General features: G+C 36.4%; 1 protein-coding gene across 6 annotated transcripts in view; it reads left to right on the top strand.

Annotated features, from left to right (window-relative positions):
* SNAP91 (synaptosomal-associated protein, 91kDa) overlaps window positions 1–19,248 on the top strand; it is a 168,701-nt gene that overhangs the window by 123,363 nt on the left and 26,090 nt on the right. For 3 of the 6 annotated variants that reach the window (XM_011953480.1, XM_011953478.1, XM_011953479.1), the window contains exons 17-24: window positions 5,364–5,471; window positions 6,103–6,366; window positions 6,582–6,659; window positions 6,824–6,895; window positions 7,305–7,388; window positions 8,430–8,513; window positions 17,251–17,385; window positions 19,028–19,177. In XM_011953480.1, coding sequence (XP_011808870.1) covers window positions 5,364–5,471; window positions 6,103–6,366; window positions 6,582–6,659; window positions 6,824–6,895; window positions 7,305–7,388; window positions 8,430–8,513; window positions 17,251–17,385; window positions 19,028–19,177 — 975 coding nt within the window. The remainder of the gene's footprint in view (window positions 1–5,363; window positions 5,472–6,102; window positions 6,367–6,581; window positions 6,660–6,823; window positions 6,896–7,304; window positions 7,389–8,429; window positions 8,514–17,250; window positions 17,386–19,027; window positions 19,178–19,248) is intronic. The other 3 variants (XM_011953482.1, XM_011953481.1, XM_011953483.1) reach the window with 3 other exon arrangements.

Below are 19,248 nucleotides of genomic sequence, written 5' to 3'. Positions count from 1 at the left end.
TGGGCAATATAATGAGACCCTATCTCTGCAAAATAATTAAAAACTAGCCAGTTGTGGTGGTGCACACCTGTAGTCCCCGCTACTTGGGAGGCTGAGGCAGAAGGATTGCTTGAGCCCAGGAGGTGGAGGTTACAGTGAGCCATGATCATGCCATTGCAATTTAGCCTGAGTGACAGAGCAAGGCCCTGTCTCAAAAATAAAATTAAATTAAAAAGAGTCACCCACTATAGAGGGTTAGGTTTTCATTTATGCCCCTATATCCTTTGAAATCAAAAATTTTAATTTTAGCTTACATTTATAAAATCAACTTCCTCTTCCTTCCACAAATCTAAATCAGGTGGGAAATAGAGTTTGTCAAAGTTGTTTAGGCCTGACTTAAGGTAAGCCTCTTGACCTCCTTTGGCCTCAGTTCTCCCATCTATACAATTGGAAACTTGGTCTAGAATATCTCTAAGGTCTTTCTAGCTTGAAAGTTCCATAATAATAATAGGTAATACACTTAATAAATGTTTTAATTTAAAATTTATCCTTCCCCTACCCTCTGTTATTGGTGTGGCTATGGGTGGTTTCTCATAGGCTTATCTTAACAGAAAAAAAAAAAAGTTAGGAAAATATGGACAGGATGCATAATAATTTTGTGCTGAAACATTTCTACACCTTAGCTGTTTAGATTTTTGTTTTCAGTCCACTTATAAGGAGCTGATTACCTCAAAGAAATCAATCAAGTCTATCTCACTTCCTGCATAGCCATCTAGAATAATAAAGACTAAAGATATTTCTTTGAAATATTCTTTGTACCATTATGCTGTTTTTGTTCATTTATTTCTGCTTTGACTATATTCATCAAGTAGAAAAACCTGTGTGTTTAGAAAATTTTCATGATGGCATTCTTTATAGCTTTAAATATAAGCTTAAAGGAGGAGTACTGCAGAGAATCATGTAACTTACTGCCAAAGAATGAGACTGTTCTTGTGATTTTATCAATATCCTTTCCAGTCATCTAGCTGAGAAATGAGTGTACAATGACAATTACATCTGAAAATCACATCATAATTATTCTATTGATCTGTATAGTTCTATAAACTGTCTCCTGGCTTCTGATAGCTATAAAATCTCCATCCTTTATGTTCAGGAGTCTATATATGTCATTATCTGTTTTGTGATTTTCAGTGATTTTCTGTAATTTCTTTCATGCCCTTCATTGGTTTTTAAGAAATTATTCAGAGATTTAATTTTTTTGGCCATTTTGTGTGACCATTTTTTAAATACTTTGTCTCTCTACAATTGACAAGTAGTAGAACTCTAGAATAATTAGAAAAACAGTTATGTTTTGTTTAACACAGCATAACTTTACAACTTTAAAACATGCCTTTTTGAGGTCCTATGCAATATGTATAGCAACTAAGTAGATTTCTTTAGAAAGAAAGCTTAATAGATTTTAATTTCAGAAAGATGGCTATTTAATTTCATCTCTATGACATATTAAAACTGTTAATGTATTTTAGTACTATATTTAAATTATAAATTTTGAAAATAATAAATTTCTGTTATTTTTTAAAAGAAATATTCTGATTGATACACAAATAATGTTTTAGTCCTTTCAATGTAAGTGGTTCATGTAAGTCATTAAAAAATTTTTGTCAGTACATTATATTTATTAAATGCTTCATTTTTTAAAATGAACTTTTAAGAAATGAGATCTTTTTATGATCATGCAGAACAGGATTGCAAGGCAGTGTTATGCTTTAAAAATTTAGTAAAATTTATAAATATTGACAAAAATAAAAGATAAAATCCTTAAAAATAACCTATTTTATGTTGATGCAAATTTTACCAACAATAGCACATTGATTTGAAGAACACAGGGTTTTTCTAAACACTAGAATGCTAAATTGATGCTAATTCCTCTGCACACCAACAAGGATACTCTTTCAATCAGCTGTGTCAATTTGTGAGCAAACCTTCATGAGGTTAGTAGTCTGCAAACATTAAACCAGGTGGCGGCTGGAAAACCAAAGAACTTACCTCAAAACCCTGATCACATTGGGTATATGTTGGTCAAAGAACTAAGTTCACCAACCTTCCTTAAAACCAATACTTAAACACTTTCAACTAGATTTCATGTAAGAGCCATATAACCTGGGACCTTTGGGGACAAAGAGGAACCAGAATGTGACATTTGGGCTGTTGAGAACAATTGGAACCTTTGTGCTGAGTGTGTGATTTAAGATGGCTTATGTGCCCAAAGTAAATGGCGAGAAAAGGTCAGCCTGGGGGAAAACAACAGTTCTCATGAGAGAGGTAGTCACATGATAAAAAGTTTGAGAGGAAAATTCTTTCTTAGAGTGCTAGAAGGGAAAAAAAGACTAGTCTGCAGCAGTCAGATCAGTTTATGGGTTAAGGCCTAGACTGAGTCTATAATTGAAGAATAGCGAACAGCAGGAGCATGCATTTCTAAGAAATAGCACTGGTTGAAAAACTGACAGAATGTAGAAATTAACTGCAAATGGGTAACATGAAAAAGAGAACTAAACTGGAAATAGCTTTAGTTTACAATACTGGAAAGATAATGCTGCCATTTGTAATGAAAAAACTAGATATTAAAAAAAGTTTCATTTGTTTTTTAACAAATTCAAATTTTATCTCTCACAGTTCTGGTGGCTGACTGAGCTCAGCTGGGCAATTCTCACTCAAGGTCCCTTTTGTGGCTGCAGTCAGACAGTGATTGGGCCTGGTACCATCTGGACACTCATTCATGTTTCCTTTGGGGCTAGGAAGATTCAAACAGCTGGGGGTGGGAGCAGCTGCAGCTCCTACCTTTAAGAAAAATTCTGACAGGTGTAGATGAATTAAGTTGATAATATTTAGTTTCAAGTAACAAGAGAAGCATTAAAAGGAGATATCTTGCTGACAAGGGGATTTTTTAAAACCCTCTTCTAAGGATGTAGCTATAACAATATGGGCTTTATCTCCTTACACATAAGTGATAACCTAAAGGGGTCAGCCCATAAATATCTATTTGATCCCTGGCACTAATGTAACTGATGTTTATTCAATTATAAAGAAGGGAGTAATATAGTAGAATGAGGCATATTTCATAAAAAATGCAGTACAGTGGCTAAACACACAAAGCTCAGTCAGACAGCTCTGAGCCAGATCCTAACTCTGCCATTTTCTTGCTGTGTAACTTTAGTAATCAGACTTTTAAAAAATAATAATTTTTAATTGAAAAAGTATATGTATATATAAATATATATATATATCACGTATAACATGATGTTTTAAAGTATGTATACATTGTGGAATGGCTAAGTTGAGCTAATCAACATATATACATTGCCTCACTTATTTTTTGTGATGAGAACACACACGCTTTGAGCTTTGGTTCTGTTATCTGCAGAATGGAGACAGTAGAACCTAAATCACAAGATGGCTACAGAAATTAAGTTTAATAATGGCAATATATATGACTGCTATGTGTTTCTACTCTTTGCAGTATTATTGGCCTCGGTTCCAAATTTTATAGGAACGAAAAAAAAGAAAACAACTAACCTGACTCATGGCAAAATATTTACAGCCCTCCCAAAATCTCTTCATACTTCTCTTATATTCTTCTGCCCCACTCTTAGGGGGTGTGTTGCCCTAAGTCCTCAAGTATAGTATCCTTAACATGGCATTTAGAAAGTATGCCTACCCTATCCCTTGATGTATTCTTCTTTCTTTAGTTTTATTAATTTGGCCTCTCAGCTGACCTGACACTCAAAACATATATTCATGGCCGGGCATAGTGCCCTAGGCCTGTAATCTCAGTACTTGAGGAGGCTGAGGCCAGAGGATCACTTGAGCCTAGTAGTTCAAAGCTATAGTGAGCTGTGACAGTGCTGCTGCACTCCAGCCTGGGCAACAGAGCAAGATTCTGTCTCTAATAATAAATAAGTTGAAATATATTTCCTCAGTATAACCAAGAGGAACAATCAGATCAGATTAATCCATAAGATATGAACAACTGATGTCCTGTTGTCCCTTCTAGAGATATCTGTGATTTGGTAAAGGGCCTTTTAACCCAAGCAAGTATCTAGTTTAATGTTTATTATTCTGCATAAAACTAGAACTCTGCATTACTAAAAAGTGTTTCATACTCAGTTTGGGACATGCCAGGTCAAACTAAGAAACAAGTATCTTGACAGTAGCATGTCCTAGAGCCTAATATACCAAGTAAATCACCAAGGAAGAGCATATACTGTGTAGCACTCCCCAAGTATATATGACAAGTTATTTTCATGACTGAAGGAACAGTGTTCCAGGAAACATGGGTAGATACTGCGGAAGACGTACTTGGGGATGGGAAGTTTAGCAGGTAAGTGACAGGTTCTAGGTGGGTGCTGGTCTCGCTCTCCAGGGTTTTCTTATCCTAAGCCTGTCATGTGTATCATGGCTTGATTCCTTCTGTACTTTTGAAACTATAGTATCTGTATGCAAGCTCAAGGACTTTTTACCTTAGCTAACATTGTTTGTTGGTAGAAACACACTGGGAAGCATTTGTACACATGAACCATTTGTAAATTGGGGATTTATGAACTGTGGCTGCTTGTATGTTAATGATATTCTACTATAAGTAATAATATGCTTATAGTCTTAAAATGTGAAACTCTAGTTTTAATCTGTTGAAAATAAATTATTTTTCGAATAACTTGAAAAATGTAATTGCTTTATGGTATCATACCCTATTTTTATCTCTTTATGTCTTTAAAATAAGACATTGGTTATGTTTGAAAATGCTTTTCAAGGATAGTGAAGATTTAACATTTAAGAATGCTTAGTAAACCTTTCATGTTAACACTGTAATTTTGCCTGTACTAGATTATAAAAAGTCTTAAAACTAGAATTATTTACATTGCCATTGTATATTTAATTTTGTTGGCATTAAAGAAGATATTATGTTTGCTAGAAACTATGAGACAGGGACATTTTAATAACACAGTGAGTCAGTATTACCTGGACATGAAAGTTTAATGTCTTAAATTACATAATAAAAATATTTTTTGTTTTAATTTTTACATCCATTTCTAATGATACATAAAACATGCTTCTCAGAGCCCTTATACAATGAGAATCTCATTACCTTTTGGATCCTATTAGACCTCAGCAGTATCAACACTATATCACTTGCATGTTAACTAACATGAAGGTGTGCAAAGAATAATTGTTTTGTGACCACCAACAGTGCATGAGCCATAAAAATGTGTTTTTAAAAATTCATGTTGTATAAGGGAGCCTTCTTCACAATTTAACTTGGTTCTTTTACTATATTTTCTTCTCTTTTTATTCTTTTAATTTCTATTGTTTTAAAAACTGCGCCCAAGATGCCTTTGCAGCTTCTCCTGGGGAGGCCCCTGCAGCATCCGAAGGGGCCGCCGCACCAGCTACCCCAACCCCTGTAGCAGCAGCACTTGATGCATGTTCAGGAAATGGTGGGTTTAAAGTCATTAGCCAGTCTGTTATTTTTCTGTCCTAATGTAAAACCCCCATAGTTAGAAGTGGCCATATGTTTTTCTAATTTTATTTTTTTCTGAGTATAAAGTATCATTCATCATAACTGAATAAACAATGCCAGCATTTAAAACATTAAGACAATGAAGTACATACTTATTAAAATTGACAATTTCTTAAGATTGACAATTTTTGTCAGTGCAAGTATGCTGTCTTAATGTTTTTTTTTCTAATGCTATATTGTACTCTTTTGTAACATTGAGTTCAAATATATTGGCATGTTTTAATGATTTTCAAAGCTACCAGATTGACCAAATTAAGTGAAGATTTGAGGGATAGCAATCTCTGATCCTAGACTGTAGGTTAATCTTACAGCACTTTGCAAAGTGCTTTAGTTTGCTAACTTGTGGTACCTACTAAGTTTCCCCTTTTCTTTAGAAAAACATCCTAATCACTCACCCCTGCCAATAGGATAGCAGTTAAATCCAAGGAGCCTCACACCTAGCTAGTGTGTAAATATCTGTATAGGATGTCTCTTGCCATAGTTATGACGCTGTCTGTTGTGTCTTTCCTTACTGATGCTGTGTGTGTCTCCACTTTCCTTTCCAAAAGACCCCTTTGCCCCGTCTGAAGGTAGTGCAGAGGCTGCACCTGAGCTGGACCTCTTTGCAATGAAGCCACCTGAGACCAGTGTTCCTGTAGTTACCCCTACAGCTAGCACAGCCCCTCCGGTTCCCGCAACTGCTCCTTCTCCTGCTCCTGCCGTTGCAGCTGCTGCTGCTGCCACTACCGCTGCCACCGCCGCTGCCACCACCACTACCACCACCTCCGCTGCCACCGCCACCACTGCTCCTCCTACTCTAGATATCTTTGGTGGTAATTTTTTATTGTTGTCGACTTCTTTCCATCTAGTGGATTGAATTCTGGTCCTTGAGATGTACTGCATGAAGACTGTGTAATTAAATGGTTCTCTAGAAACCATTTGCTGCTTAATTCAGAGTTCTGCAAAGTGCTAATTCAGGTCTAGGAAGTGATGCTGTGTCAGGCTTATTGTTCAAGTTGAGTAAAGGCATGTGTGTTCTTGGTCTTAGATTTATTTGAGTCCGCTCCTGAAGTTGCTGCAGCGCCTAAGCCAGATGCTGCTCCTAGCATAGACCTGTTTGGTACAGGTAAAACCAAAGAAACCCTTTGTTTTCACTTTAGTTTCTTAGATGTTTTCCTGATTAAGCTGTTAGTACTCACCTGTGATAATGCATTTGTTAGATTTTTGACTTTGATTTCAGCTTTCTACTACTTACCTCTGCTTGGTTTTGGTTTGTTTCACTTTTGGAAGATGCTTTCTCCTCTCCACCACAAGGGGCCTCTCCTGTGCCTGAGAGTTCTCTCACTGCTGACCTCTTATCCGGTGAGTGCTTTGCCAAGGTCAGGCCTTCAGAGATGTCTTGTGGGAGTAATGCATGGAGAGAAGGATATGACATGTAGGTTTTTCTTGAGTTCTTTTAAATTTAAAATTTATTGGAAAAGAAAAACTCACTCTTGGTACCATCATCAACTGATGAGGGTTAATATTTCAAATCTAAGGCTAGTGAAAATTTTTTTCACACTGAAACCTCTGACCTCAAGGAATCAAAATTTTATTTTGTTCTGGAGAGTGTGTATTTTAAAATCCGTTTGCTTTTCCTTAACTGTTAAGATTGTCTACAGTCTTTCTGCCTGGAGTGAACCATGAAATCCCAAGATGCCATTTGTCAAGGCTCATGGTTTTCTTTTCCCTTGGGTGACATGCACTTTTTCCTGTCTGTGCCTCACTGCAGTGGATGCATTTGCAGCACCATCTCCTGCAACCACTGCCTCGCCAGCAAAGGTGGATTCTTCAGGTGTCATAGACCTTTTTGGGGGTGCGTATTTCTCCTCCATCAACACTTAGGAATTTTTTTTTCTTCAGAATAAGTTTTAGATCTATTTTACTATATTTCATCATCTTTTTCTTTAGGCTATATAAACTTCTATCTCTTAAATGTAAAGTTAAGTTTTTAAGATCATTTTCATTTCTTTGCCATCATCATCTTCATCCTCATCATTTCATCATAATTTTCAGTGCATGACCTAACAAAACACATAATTTTTCACTCGATGTTTTCAACATTTTGTTCATCCTAATGTAGAATTACCTGACTGGAATTTCCTTTTACTGTTCTTTGGTGATCCTGATCTGTTGGCTAAATCAACATCTTTAAGTTCCTAAAAGCCAAATAAACATGACCTATTAATAGATAATTTAGAAATTAAAATAAGCCAGTTAAAACTGAATATATTTCCCTCTGCCTTTATATGTTATCTGAGGGCAGAAAGATGTACTGAATTAACTCTTGAGCTTAAATACCATCCTTAGAAAGCTTAACCCACGTTGAGTACCTCCTGTACATTAAAGCATCGTGGACTTTCCGTGATGGGTACATGAGGAATACAAAGATGTTGTAGTATCTGACATTTGGGGGCTCAAGACTTGTGTCAAATAAACACTAAACCTTGACACGTAGGTACAAATAATATTGCTGCTCCTTGAATTAAGTCTATTAATTTTTTAAACATTTAATATAATTTTAAATTGAAAAATTCTGTTTTAATACCTTTAGGTGAAAAGTTTAAAACCTTGCTTCTGTTTTGACAGATGACAGGGTTTGGCCTAAAAATTTTATTCTTAAAAAAAAAAAAAGAATTCCCTTTACTTGTTAATATTTTAGAACTCTTTTTGAGAGAATACCTCTGTCAGAGCATAATTCAATTCATGTGATCATTTCACACACCCACAAAAGACAAGCTCACTGTACACTGTCATGTCTCTGCATTTCTCATTTCTCTACATAATACTTAAATTACTTACTGTACTTACTTTTTACGCTTTCTTACTTTTCTGCTGCACAATGGATAATGGATAGATGCGTTTGGAAGTAGTGCTTCTGAACCCCAACCTGCATCTCAGGCTGCTTCTAGTTCATCAGCATCGGCAGACCTACTAGCTGGTAATTCAATTAAAATGGTATTTTGTAGAAATTAAATTTGGATATATTTTTATAAGTAACAATTATAAAAATTACATAAATTGCAGGGTGCATGTTCTCTTTTTCTTTCAAGACATGAAATTGAGGGAGGGGGCAAAAGACTGAAAAACTGAATATTGGGTACTATGCTTATTACTTGGGTGACAGGATCAATCATACCCTGAACTTCAGCATCACATAATACACCCATGTAACAAATTTGTACTTGCCCCCCAAATCTGAAACAAAATTGAAATTATTTTTTAAAAATAATTTTAAAAGACATGAAATTGAAAATTAAGTCATTGTACAATAGAAGTTTGATTATTTCTCAGGGCTGTATGAAATTAGTCTTAAAATTGCAGCTGTATACAAGCCACCTTTGTGGCTTCTTGGATGCTCCAGATCTGCTTTAGTTTCAGTCAACATGTTTCCTTTAGATTATTTAAAAGGTAATATGCTTATGTAACAATTTTTGTCTTGGAATGTCTATGCCTATCATTTTTTAAAGGAATTTGTGGGGAAATGTACCATAATGTTTGAAAATAGGTTTCATAATATATGAATCACTCCACGAGAAACTGTTATAGACTCCTACCATTGGGTCAAAACTGCTATTACATAGACCACTTTTTTTTTTTTTTTTTTTAAACAAAGTGATCATTTTTCTACATGAAAACACGTGGGGTGATCTCAGTTCAACAGGGTCATAGTGTGAAATAGATTGGTACAGTTTGCCTAGGATTACTGCTTGTGGCCCAGGTAGTATATATATGATAAAAGGAAACAGTTCAAGGACTCAAAAATGGTAAAAGCCAAGTATTGGTCTTCCTTGGGAGCAAGACAAAGTTGTGCTTAGTGATAGCCTTGACTTAGAAATTATTATTTTCATAAGCAAAGCATTATGAAAGACCAGTTGCAAGACCACAGTAGTAAGTTTAAGTTCAGATTATTAGTCAAACTCACAAGACATTGTTGGCTTATCTTACTCTGATTTTACTTAGAAGGATATGTAACAGGAAGCACAACAGTAGTATCACAGAACACTCATTCACTCAGATGCAGATTCTGAGGTCCTTCCACAGTCACCCCAAGGGATGAATTTTGGTCCTAAGGTTGACAAGGGACTGACAAGAGCATGGGTCACATCACCACTGGGAAGCTGCCATGCATGTCTAAAATCTTACATCTTAAATACCATGCTAGGCCGGGCGCGGTGGCTCACGCCTGTAATCCCAGCACTTTGGGAGGCCGAGGCGGGCGGATCACAAGGTCAGGAGATTGAGACCATCTTGGCTAACACGGTGAAACCCCATCTCTGCTAAAAATACAAAAAATTAGCCGGGCACGTTAGCAGGCGCCTGTAGTCCCAGCTACTTGGGAGGCTGAGACAGGAGAATGGCATGAACTCGGGAGGCGGAGCTTGCAGTGAGCTCGTGGATCCTAAAGGATTCTCATCAGCCTTTGGAGTTGTAAGAAGTTTGAGTTGAGGTCAAATCTTTCCTCAGGAAGCTGAAGCAGGTAGTCATAGCCCAGCTGTTAGCCTTTCCTTCCATCAGTAATTCAGACTGGCTATTTAACAGTCTTTCCCAGGGGCAATAGTTCTCTAGTGTCTTTCCCATCCTTTCCAGACTACCTTGATCAAACATGACAGTTTTGTGTGCTGAAACCACTCATACCAGTGACTACCACTAGGTATTTTTCTCAACATTGAAGAACTAGGGACCCACCATGATATTGCTGAGAACTTTGGAAGTTGCAGAGATAGTAAGAGGCAGTATATTTAGCACAAACCACAGCTGGTTACTTGGTGAAATAAACCGCTCGTTTGCCTGGCTTTTCTCCAGGCCTACATATTCTTATATCAGCTTCAAATTGGCTACAGAAACTTTCAAACTTTTACTAAACCACTAAACTTCATACACATTTTGGGGGTTCAGCAATAAGATTTTAACATGCCACAGAAATAGCATAGTTTTCATAGCTATTTGGGGGATCATGACCTTGTTAACTTTAAAATGAGATTAGCGATTACAAACATTTTGCTTTGAAGTTATAATTAAGGTTAAAACGGCCCATAAAATCAAATGCTCTGGCCTTTCACAGAAACCTGTGAATTCTTTCTTTCTCTCTTGGATAACCCATCCCCTGCCAAAGATCTCAAATGAGGATTTGAAGCCTACCAGACAGGAGCCTGGCAGAGCGGTCAGCCACTGTTGACCACCTCCAGTGCTGCATAGCCACACTGTCTACTCCAGGGTCCTCCTCCATTGTGGCCTCTCTATGCCCTCCAAGGCTAGAACCTGAGATACTGTGTTTCCAGAAGAGCCCAGGACACTGGAAACTGGAGCTGAAAGGCCAAAGCCTGTGGGAAAAGGGAGTGTTCCCATTCAATTCCAAGTCAGAGGTCAGTAACAGAGCCAAGAGGTTTGACCCTGGGGCCCATAATAAGATCTAAAAACACATCTAGAACAAGCCTGAAGGGGTTTGTCACCTGCTGCCAGGTGTAACTGCACATACCTGTGCCACAACTGCACAGCTTGGTATATGGACAGGTCCAGCAGGGGAAGTGTACAACAAAAGTATGTTAGTTCACTTTACAAAAAATAAAATTATTCAGTTGTGTTGTCCATTCTGAAGTCTTATTAAAATGGGGTAAAAAGGAGAAAATCAGCAATGAAAGTACCCAATATCATCTACATAGGTCTCATTTACTGTACACTTTCCATTTCTTCTACTGCGTCTTCTTGTGACTCTTTCAGTGATAGGAAAAGTTATATATTGTGTACACTTTCTTTCTTCTGTCTTTTCTATTTAAATAAATTAATATTCAGTGTAAATCAGTATAGATGAGTTTTAACGTCTCATTTGCTTTCAAAACAATTCTTGTAATTTAATGTATACATATGTCAGTGCCTGATTTATTTGGCACAGTGTAAACTATTATTTCACCTTATGTCCTGATATAAGGGTTTTGGCACAGTGTCTCACAATCATAATCCCACCACTTTGGGAGGCCGAGATGGGCAGATCACATGAAGTCAGGAGTTTGAGCTAGCCTGGCCAACATGGTGAAACCCTAGTCTCTACAAAAAAAAAAAAAAAAAAAAAAAGCTAGTGTAAGAAATTTTAACTTACTTTTAATTTCTGTAGGGCTTAATTTGGGGGGCTAATTTTTCATACTTCCCTGTTTTCTTATAGAAAAATATTTCTCACACTTGTTCAAGTATCAAAGCATAAGAAAGTCATGTTCTCACTAAAGAGCATCATGGAATATTAATATAATTCTATCCTACGAACTAGGAGCAGCTTTCCTAGCCAAAAACAATAAAAGAAAAAAATGAAAAATGAAAAAATTTCTGCTAATAAGCACAATATAAAACCACAGTCACATTTATATATGTAACCTAGCTGACAATTGGCTGTTTCTGAGTTTTCACAATTCTCATACATTTTTTGTTTAATGCATATTAAGTAGGACAAATATTTGGGGGCACTGTGTATAGTAATTTGCAGTGAAGCTTAGCATTTGTATTATAGTTGTGTCTGTGTTTATTTGGGGGAAGAATCAGGTAAGTCCAGAGTCTATTGAAACTTAAGAGGATTTTTTTTAAAATAAATAAATAAATGGGCCTAGTCATGGTTAACAAGCCCACAAATATGATCAGAATCAGAGAGAGAGAAGAGAGAAACAGATTCTCTAAAATCCTGTGATTGTCTGTTAGTAATAAAACTGTTTTGAGAAAGAATGAAAAAATAATAATATGCAGACACTGTCATGGGAGGTTTAGACTGTTCAAAGGTTACGTTGGTCACTGGACTAAGGACTCTTACCCCTTGCCTAAGATTACATTTTTTTGAGGGAATATATTTACATGTGAATCATAAAGATAAGGCAATAAATATATAATTAAATGTTAAAATGATTTTAGAGATTTTAAACTAAAAATTAAGAACCATTTTAAAATTGAGGAGAAGGCTTTATTAAAAATTGGTGTGTATTTTGAAACTTGAAAACAAAGACTAAGTGGATAGTCTCTTGAAAATGAACCTATCTGTCATAAAAACTATTATTCTTCTTTATTCAAATTCAGTTCTAGAACTGTCAGATAATACCAATTCCAGAATTAAACAGCACTTGAAATATTGCCTTAGTCGTCTTCTACCCCTTGAGTAAAAATTTTAAGGTGTTTGGTGCATGCAATATAGTGAAATGATAAAAAATTCTGGAGGAGACAACTTCCAATGAGGCCACACTAGAAAAATCATTCTCAAAATAATGAAGAAAGGGAGTAATGGGGGGAGGGGGAAGCAGAGAGGAGAATCAGTAGCAACAATGAGTAATTCTCTCCAAGCCATTGAGATTACTGGTAGGATACAGGTATTATCCATATCTCAGGTAGCATCTGAATAAAAACTTGAAAGTTAAGTTTTTAAATAATAAAAGTAAATATTTCATACAGTGAAGCTTAAAGCTGTCAAACTCTGCTCAAAATATACCAACTGAAAATATAGATGTTTGAAAGCTAGAGGCAGATTACTGGATGACAAAGGTAAAAATGGACTGTTAAGAAAGTTAGGTGTGTTGAGGAATATGCCTAACATCTGAGGTTGGAATCAAGCAGGACAACCATGTTTTTCCATAATAGACACAATTTTAGGGTGACTGCACCATAAATCTGTACTAGTATAAGAGTATTTCACATCCTATCTTTAATTGCAAAGACAGGGGACTATATGGTCCAGCCTATGAGGCTCTTTGTAGTTTTGCATTTGTTCTCTTAACCACATTAATTGCTTAAAATGAGCCACAGAAGTCCTTGAACTGAATTTAAAATATAAACATGCCCAGTGTGGAATTAAAAAGTAAAAATTTTTTCTAAAGGGTAAAGGTCTACAGAGGATCAATTCTGTCATCCTGTGTGGGAGTGTCTGTAGCAATAGTTTTAAAATTGTACTCTTGTGGCCAGGCACAGTGGCTCATGCCTATAATCCCAGCACTTTGGGAGGCTGAGGCGGGTGGATCACGAGGTCAGGAGATTGAGACCATCCTGGCCAACGTGGTGAAACCCCATTACTACTAAAAATACAAAAACTACCTGGGTGTGGTGGCATGCACCTGTAATCCCAGCTACTTGGGAGACTGAGGCAGGAGAATGTCTTGAACCCAGGAGGCAGAGATTGCAGTGAGTCGAGATGGTGCTATTGCACTCCAGCCTAGTGACAGACCGAGACAGATGTCTCAAAAAAAAAAAAGATTGTACTCTTGCAACTGAAACGATATGATGTGTTATACAGACCAAGTAGACTATGCCAGTCAGATTTGTTATATCTGAATCAATAGAACTTCATTAAGTGTCTAGGCAACTCCCGTTTAGAACAATACATTCATAAGACTAATCATTTGTGATTAAAAAGCAGTGTGTCAACAGATGCTTGAGTACCTGAAAACAGTTGGCTCTTCAGTTATAATGTAGGACAGTTCAAATATGACTACAGGAAGCACAAAAGCCTTACCCTGTTTCTAATTCCATTCCATAGAGCACCTTTCTTTTTGTTTTTATTTTTATTTTTTTAAGCAACAAGGTCACCCTCTGTTGCGTAAGCTGGAGGGCACTGGTGTGAACATAGCTCACTGCAGCCTTTAGAACTGATGAGCTAAAGCAGTCCTCCCACTTCAGCCTCCTGAGCAGCTGGGACTACAGGCATGTGCCATCATGCCCCCTGGCTTATATATATATACAAAATGAGGTCCGCTATATTGACCAGGCTGGTCTCAAACTCCTGGCCTTAAATGATCCTCTGCCACAACCTCTCCCCAAGTGCTGGGATTACTGACATTAGCCACTGTACCCATGTAAACATCTTTCTTAATGTACATTAGAACCACATAGAAAGATTAGTTGTTTAGATTTTCCTATTAACTCTATTCCAGGGCCTTAAAACTTTTCAGTTAGTTACCAGGAGGAATTCCTCAAACTCTTCATTAATGTCTATAATGTTCCTGTTTAGTTCTTCATTATAGCAATTTTTTGACGTAATCAGTTTGTCATTTTATATCACCTAATAGCTGTTTAATTATTCTAGGCTTGTGAGGGCACTTACTTCATAAGAACCAAGTATAATGGGAAAAAGTCATCCTGCCAGATCTCGAAAATTTTATAAATGTATAGGAAGGTTACCACTACAGCATTTTTTCTGGATGTGGGAAAGAGGCTGTGTGGTACAGTGGCAAAGAGTCCAGACTCTGGAGAATTCCTGTGTGGAATCCTGGATCCACCATTTGCCTTCATATGACCTTAGAGAAATTATTTAACATCTCTGACCTCAGCTTTCTCATCTTTGAACTTCATGGGGTTGTTATAAAGATTAGATAAGCTAACGTGTGTTTTAGATTGAACCGTTTAAAACTGCTGGTTTTCTAGGATCAAAACAGTCAAATATCAGTCATTCGTGTCATTCATATGGTTCATCCTAAAAAAGGAAACCTAGAACGGTGCCTGGCACTTGGTGAACCCCAGGCCAATGTTGGCTTTACCTTTAATTTTCTTAGAGAAGGCGCTATGTTTCTTTCAGTGGACAGCTTTATTTATTCACCTATAGATGTGATCTTAGCATAAAGTGGAAATAGCACTAAGCAGAGTGTCCTAGGTAAATGCACTCCTTTTCCTCTTTTTGCTGAAGCTTACCAGTGTGTTCACTTCTCTTAGAGTCATTTCCTCTAGCCATGAGATGACAGGACTGAATCAGATGATCCTGAGGCCCTTTCCAACACTCATCTGCTGTGATTCTAAGCTAAATTGCCCTTTCCGTGGCCAAGTTTTAAGAAGTCAAGAGTCAGGTTGTCTCTACATTCACCTATAGAAAGAGAATCACAACATAATTTAGGCAACAGTTGCCTAAATTAACCAGACACACTCCAGCTTGAGGTGCAGGATAATGTTTTTTAAAAATCAACATTAATACAGCTACCAATCTTCCTAAAATCAAAATGGTCACATTCACAAAAATAATTACTTTTAACCTACCTTTGCTGGGCTAAGCTCTTACTGATTTAGAGAATGTCTTCTCCAGTAAAGAAAGTTACATGATACTTATGCCATTCAAATACTAAAATCACTTAAAGTAGCCATCATGAACTGTAAAGATCATCTAATAAGTAACTTTTTTTCCAAATTAAAATTTTTTCATACACATATGAGGAAAGCCTAAACCCACGTCATTGTCAATTTCTAGGAATAATATAACTTAAACAGCATTGCCACTTTCTTTAGAAAATAGTAGAGAATTTTAGTGGAAATCATTTTCAAAATTATATATTGATTCTATGGAATATAAACTTAAGGATGTTTTCTGAAACACTGTGTTGGCAAGCAGTTTGTGAAAAAGAGACAATGTGGCTGGATTTGAAAGGAATATATACTTAAGCTGTATATAGGAATGACTTCTGGTAGTAATAAATTCTTTTATAACAGAACATCATCCAGTGTCTTGTTAAGAAATCACTTCCTTCACAGGTTGTATATTTTTGTTCAGCAGCAATACAGAGTGATCTCTGCTTCTGTTTCTGTCTGTTGATTGAGAGAAATGTTTTGCTTCTAGCCATCAAAGGATAAATAGTTAAGCTGAGGTTGGATTACTTTACAGTAGTCTTTGATTTGTCCTCACCTTTTATATTCAAAAGTGTCCTTCATTTAATAAGCATTAATTCAGTGTTTTAGGCACTATGCAGGATATTAGTGGAAAAAACATGAAAAGAAGACACAGTTCCTGGCCTCATAAAGCCATCTTGGGGTTGGAGTCAGGGCAGTGGGGATAAATACATGTAATGAGAGTAGCATGGGGCCATGTACCAAGTGCTGAGAATACTCGGCATGTATATGGGGATGTGGGTGGGGTGCAGCTGGTAGTGGGTAGCAATGTGAGAGCAAGGAATTCCTCCTAGAGCAGGCATCTGACACTGCTAGTGGCGGATCACAGCTGCAGCCTGCTTTGCTGCAGGGGCCAGTGGGTAGAGACAGAAGGACCTGATCGCTATCCAAAGGAATTCAAATTATATGAATTGAAAAATTATGGGAAGCTGATAGAAGATTTTGGAGAAGTAACTTTGTCAACATTTTCCACTTGGAAAGATCACTCTGGCTGCACTGTGGAGACTGGATTGGAGGAGATCTAGACTAGAGACAGGATGCCATCCCACTCCATGACTGTTCATGAATCCAGAGAGCAGTGTTGTAGGGATCTGCACTGGTGGTAACAGCAGTGGGGCTAGTGGGGCTAACATGATAGATGTTAAAGATTTGATGTGTATTTTTATGATTTGTATTTGCATTTTATTATAATTTGCAGTAAACATTTTCTGAAACCAGATATTATGATTTGAAGAAACATAAAATTTCAATATCTGAATTTTAACCCTAGTGATACCTTCTTTGTTTTATATACTCCACTGTAATAATAGATATACTTGCTATAGTTTCCTCTTAATAAGGGTATACTTGTGTGCTATCTTATTTCTAATTAAATCTCTCATTAATGCATATCAGATATCAAAATATTATGCTTGAACAACTTTTCAGAGCTACTCTGTTTCACTCACTGCTAATCAACATGCAATCAATTCCTTTTCACTTTTCTGTAACTTTTTAAATTCTGTTTTTATGGCTTTACCCACCTTTATATTATTTCTGCTTATGTTTTTCTGGAACTGTTTTTTCAGGATTTGGGGGTTCTTTCATGGCCCCTTCCCCGTCTCCAGTGACTCCAGCTCAGAATAACCTGCTACAGCCCAATTTTGAGGCAGCTTTTGGGACAACGCCTTCAACTTCCAGCAGCAGCTCCTTTGATCCATCAGGTGAGGCAGTGACTTTCAAACATTCTTTTCATGTGTCCTGGTAATAATAATAATAATAAAACTACCTAAGGTTAGTATGCTATCAGGAAATTTACAATAAGCAAAAATTGAGTGATAATTTGGTTTATAAAACATTAATAAATCATTCAGTAACTTAAATTAAAATTTACAGTACATATTGGTATCCATAAGAATAACCTGCAATCCTTTCTCTGTTTCTGTTTATTTTTAGCAGAAATCTAACTTAATCTCACACTATCTATTTGCCTGAGCTTACATGCACATGGTTTAGAGATGGTTAAAGAAAAACAAATACTTTGTACTAAATTGTTGTACAGTGTTTTAATATGTGAACACTCCCACTGCTGTTGCTTACATCTTCTGAAGCCTGCATGGCCCTCAGTTTTATGAAGTTGAGACACAAATAGTATTCTTTGCCTGCCTTTAACCTTTCATCACTGCTGTCATTTTGTTTGTATTCTCTTCCATTCTACTCTTCCCATGCTGGGTCCTTACTACAAATTTTCAATTGGTGAGTTTTCGGCAATTAAATGTGTTTCAGAAACACCCCAAATAAATCCTCTGCCTGACAATTTGGTTGCTTCTATTGCCAGTGCCTAGTTGAATGCTATCCTTTTTCACTTTAAAATTATTGTATAGTAGTTGTTGTGGTAGATATGCATAGATTTTTGATAAAATTTTATAACTACAAAGTTTTTGACATAGATAACATATTAGCAATGTCTTATGCAAATGCTATGTGTCTGCATTTTGAATGGACTTTCTGTATTCTAGGAACTGAACAATTAGTAACTTATTTGGTGATCAGGAGCCATCAGTGATGCATTTGATCCCTGATATTTAAAATAATATTTAATTTACTTATGCCCTTAGAGTTACAACCAGAAATGATTGCTCTAATTAGAGAGAAAAAAAATCAAAATTATTACTTCTACAATGTGATCAACTTTTTCAGGTACCTATTACTAGATGCTGACTGTTATATCAGATGTTATTTTGTTTCCTAATTTTGTAGGAAGCTAAGAGATGCATTATTTTCTCATTTAAGAATTATTTTTAAAGTAAACATTTTAGGTTTTCAGAGTAAATTATTTAGACTTCACCATAAAGCACATTAGAAGTCTTTTTGCTATTTTCTTGAATAAGAGCAACAATGGCAATATTGAGTGCTCATATAAAGCAAGCATTATAATAAACACATGACATATATCACCTAATTTAATATTTATAACAAAGCCGTGGTCATACTTTCCCCATTTACAGATGAGAAAACTAAAAAGCTCAGAGAGTAATTTTCTTAAAGCCGTATAGCCAGTGAGTCATGCAGCTGAATTGAAGCCCAGTTCTGGCTGCAAAGTCTGTGTTCTCATTCCTATACATTATACAGATTTTTTTCCATCCTTGTTCATGTTCATTAGTATTTTCATACTTTATGAGTAGACATATGTCGACATGTTCTTCTTGGTGTTACAGTCATGGAAAGTGTGAATTACATGCCTTCTTTTATAAGATTGTGTATTCACTTGTTTCCATAGTTTATCAAAAGACAGTTTTGCTTTAATTTTGCATATGAACTTTTTTTGTTTTCAATTATTCTGAACCTAGTCCATTTGATTTCCAGTGTTTGATGGTCTAGGTGATCTTTTGATGCCAACTATGGCACCAGCTGGGCAGCCTGCACCTGTCTCAATGGTACCACCCAGTCCTGCGATGGCAGCCAGCAAAGCACTTGGAAGTGATCTTGATTCTTCTCTTGCCAGCTTAGTAGGCAGTGAGTAATCTAGTTTTTTTTTTTTTTAACTGAAGCATATGTGAATTGTTTTTTGTTTCTTTCTTTCTCTC

The sequence above is a fragment of the Colobus angolensis genome, unplaced genomic scaffold, assembly GCF_000951035.1.
Source record: "Colobus angolensis palliatus isolate OR3802 unplaced genomic scaffold, Cang.pa_1.0 Scaffold362, whole genome shotgun sequence".
In the NCBI taxonomy this organism is placed as follows: Eukaryota; Metazoa; Chordata; class Mammalia; order Primates; family Cercopithecidae; genus Colobus; species Colobus angolensis.
The sequence above is the reverse complement of the archived record's forward strand: the minus strand, read 5'-3'. Positions and strand labels throughout refer to the sequence as shown.